The 3,652-nt window shown below is 39.0% G+C and overlaps 1 protein-coding gene across 1 annotated transcript; it reads left to right on the forward strand.

Moving 5' to 3' along the window:
- Window positions 1-688: 688 nt before the first annotated feature.
- On the forward strand, window positions 689-3,646 carry LOC107081348 (diencephalon/mesencephalon homeobox protein 1-A-like; the record flags this gene model as incomplete). Its single annotated transcript, XM_015369541.1, has 5 exons — window positions 689-888; window positions 2,433-2,600; window positions 2,770-2,948; window positions 3,029-3,479; window positions 3,595-3,646. Coding segments are annotated over exons 2-5 (836 nt in total), but the record flags the coding sequence as incomplete, so codon positions are not given.
- Between the last annotated feature and the right edge of the window lie 6 nt (window positions 3,647-3,652).

Below are 3,652 nucleotides of genomic sequence, written 5' to 3' on the forward strand. Positions count from 1 at the left end.
TTGCATATCATTTAATTAACCCGCGATGACGGATCTCTTTTTTTATGAATTCTCTTAAATATCTCATAACTTCAGATTAGATTTCCTGATTTATGCAAATGTTTTAGAACATCAGCCGATTCCATCACTTATTATTTGTTAACAGGTCAGTATTTGATTTACAGAAACATATTTGCTATAGAAAAAATAACAACCTGCTTCAATGTTGGAGATGGCAGATTTTATGTTATCATTTATTTTATAAGACTGCGTGAACATTAGGATGTTTTTGTCACTTTACAGTAAAATCCAAACACGGATAGAAAACAGATGTAAGATAAAGGGTTTTTTTTTAATACTAGTTTGACTCTTGTTTTTGTACAAAACTGCCATATAATTACCAGAATATCATGTTTATTGATTTATTATGTTAATAATAGATGTGAAATTGTTCACAGAAAGGGTCACATCTCCGAAAAAATTCAATTTAATCAACTGTGCAGGATCATTAAATATCTGCACAACTATTAAAAAAATGTTTATGTTTTTTTATGATCAACTCAGGTGTGATCCTAAACCTGGGGTCCCACGGACAGGGGAGGGGCCCGCTATAGGATAAAGAGGAGCAACGCCACGTGATTGGTGCACCGATTGGAGCGTCCGTGCGTCCCCGGTGACCCCACCCGGAGCGGTTTAAAAGCTCTTGGATGGTAGCTTTGCATCCTCCCCACAGCCACAGCAAACACTGAGCGGTCCGCGGAGCGCAGCGCACGCAGCGGACTATCCTCAAGACGGTAAACTAAAGGACAACGGGAGTGAAGAGAAGGAAAGTGCGGCTGGTAAACTTTGGAAAGAAGTGAAGCGCATCTTCATTCTGGTGGATACATCTACAGATTGCAGAGAAAACAGGTAAGGCTTTTGCTCAATCAAAAGTTAAAACACGGTGTTAGTTTTGTGTATAATTTGTGCGAACAAAGTGGAATATTTAATACGTTTAAAGCGTTGCTTTTATCGTGTTATTTTTATATGATAAACAAAATATCCTCATATATCATAGAAGGTTAAAATAACCTTACATAACCTTTAAAATAATAATAAATTAAAAATAAGCTGTAAATAAGCTGTAAATTATACCAAACTCTGAAAAAAAAGAATTCATTGGGTTGTCTGTTTATGTTGGCTCTATAATTTCAGCCTTACATCTCCAAACCCTTTTAGATTAATATTGATGCTAAATTGACGCCTCCACGCTGAGCTCCGGCCCTGAGGCTGTTCTTTACTAAATGCAGCATAACTCATAAATCCACGGTAATAAGCATAATTAGGCTTTAATCAGAGCCCGAGGCTCCGTGGCATTGTCCTGAAAGAAGAGCATTATGTTATGTTTAAAAGCGCAGATTGGAGATCAATGAAACAGGTTATACAATTAGTTTTTTATGCATGCTTGAAAGCATTTCCATGAAATTAAATAAAATTAAAAAATAGGCCTATAAGGTGTTTTTTTTAATACATTTATCCAATATTTTAAAATCAAAGTCCCAGCAGCACATGGTGGCCCACCTTTCACGCGTCAGGTCAGATGATAAATTAGTAGCTTTGTAAAGTTGAAACCTATTTTCAGACGCATAAGAAAACGCAACCCAATGGGGAATCCGGTGCGTAATTCTCTGATGACCTGTTCACGGTTCTCCCCGTCAGCCCGCAGGCGTCTAAAAGTGACCTGGGACCCTCCACAGATTCTCCCCCTCCGGTCAACACTGTTCGGGACGAAAAATAAAATTTAGTTTTCTAAAATCTAATGTTCTCAAGTGTAGCTTCGTATGGTGTAATAAGATAGTAAGTTCAAAAGGAAAATATATTTTATTGCACTACTAACAACAATTCAAACATCACATTTTAACCAACAAAATATAAATAAATATAAACAACTAAATATAAACATATATATATATATATATATATATATATATATATATATATATATATATATGCAAAGCCTTTATTTTTATACTTTTTCATAAAACTGTAACTGTTAAGCTTTAGAACGTATATTGTATTTTTAAAACATATTATGATTGTTTAAATAATTGTGCATGGAAATAAAACTAAAACTAGCACCTCTACTATTACAGCGGAATTGTCATATTAAATCATATCATCATGTGTTTATATATATATATATATATATGATTTAATATATATATATATATGTATAGGGATTCATAAAGTATTATTGAATCATAAAAATAATAAGGAATGATATGCAGATCTAGAGAAAACCTTTTCATTAAATTCAAACTTATTACATAAAATTTATGACGGATCTATCTATATACATATTGGTCTTTTGAGCGACCAATAAACCAATACGCAGCATCGTTTGACGTGTTGCGAGTTGAATTTATTTTATTCCTCACGTTTGACGAAAATCCCTGAAAAATCTGTGCTTGCAGAAATCTCCTCGGCCATGCAGCACTACGGGGTGAACGGCTACTCTTTGCACGCCATGAATTCCCTGAGTGCCATGTACAACCTTCACCAACAGGCGGCGCAGCAAGCGCAGCATGCACCTGACTACAGGCCCTCAGTGCATGCCTTAACTCTTGCAGAGAGACTTGCAGGTAAGAATCAGTTGCACATTTTCTCTTTGAATTTACCAGTACCTCTGCCACGGCTGTGGCTTGTTAAGTAACATGAGAGTTAAATAAGAGCTCTACTCTCCACCCTGCCAGTCCCTTAAATTAAACTGGTCTTTGGTTTTTCTTTTTCTCAACGGTTGTACATTTCAAGACATTATCCTTGAGGCCCGCTATGGCTCCCAACACAGAAAACAGCGACGCAGTCGTACAGCCTTCACTGCTCAGCAGCTGGAGGCCCTGGAGAAGACCTTCCAGAAGACACACTACCCTGATGTAGTGATGCGGGAGCGCCTTGCCATGTGCACCAACCTGCCTGAGGCCCGTGTGCAGGTAAAACCAGGATGTTCCTGATAAGGCATTAAGTATTTTAATTTAAATATAGAACCTAAATGTATCCATTCTTCTGCCAGGTCTGGTTCAAGAACCGTCGGGCCAAATTTCGCAAGAAGCAGCGCAGCCTTCAAAAGGAGCAACTACAGAAGCAGAAGGAAGCATCAGGGGCTGCTGATGGCTCACCAGAAGACTCTAAAACAGACCCCACAACAACTCCTAACTCAACCACTACTGTGGTTCCTGAGGTTTGCACTCCTCCACCTCCTCCTTCCTCCTCTTCATCCTGTCATTCAGAGTCAGAAAGGCTGGCCGCAGCACGGCCTCAGCCAGGAGAGTTGAGCGTGGAAGTCAACGTCACATCCCCAGAGCCGTCGGACAGCGAGTCAGCAGCAGAAGATAACGCTGAGCGAGAGGAGGAGGAAATAAGCGGGGAGTCCAGGGTGAAACTCAGGGAGGAGGTGCAAGGAGAGGGGTCTGCCCAGATGGGTAGCAGCTCTCCAGCCTGCAAAAGACTAAGCCCTACATCAGGTACAAATATCTATTTAATAAATCTGTATGATTTCCATTTTGACTGGACTGAATGTAAACTGAATTCAATTAATTAAATTAATCCTGAAATTTCTGTTCTCTTTCTGTCTTTCAGACTCTCCAATAAGCTCCCCTGCACTGCCATCCTCCAGCAGTGTAACCAGTGGGTTAGT

This window comes from Cyprinodon variegatus, unplaced genomic scaffold (assembly GCF_000732505.1).
Source record: "Cyprinodon variegatus isolate N-32 unplaced genomic scaffold, C_variegatus-1.0 Scaffold4360, whole genome shotgun sequence".
NCBI lineage: Eukaryota > Metazoa > Chordata > Actinopteri > Cyprinodontiformes > Cyprinodontidae > Cyprinodon > Cyprinodon variegatus.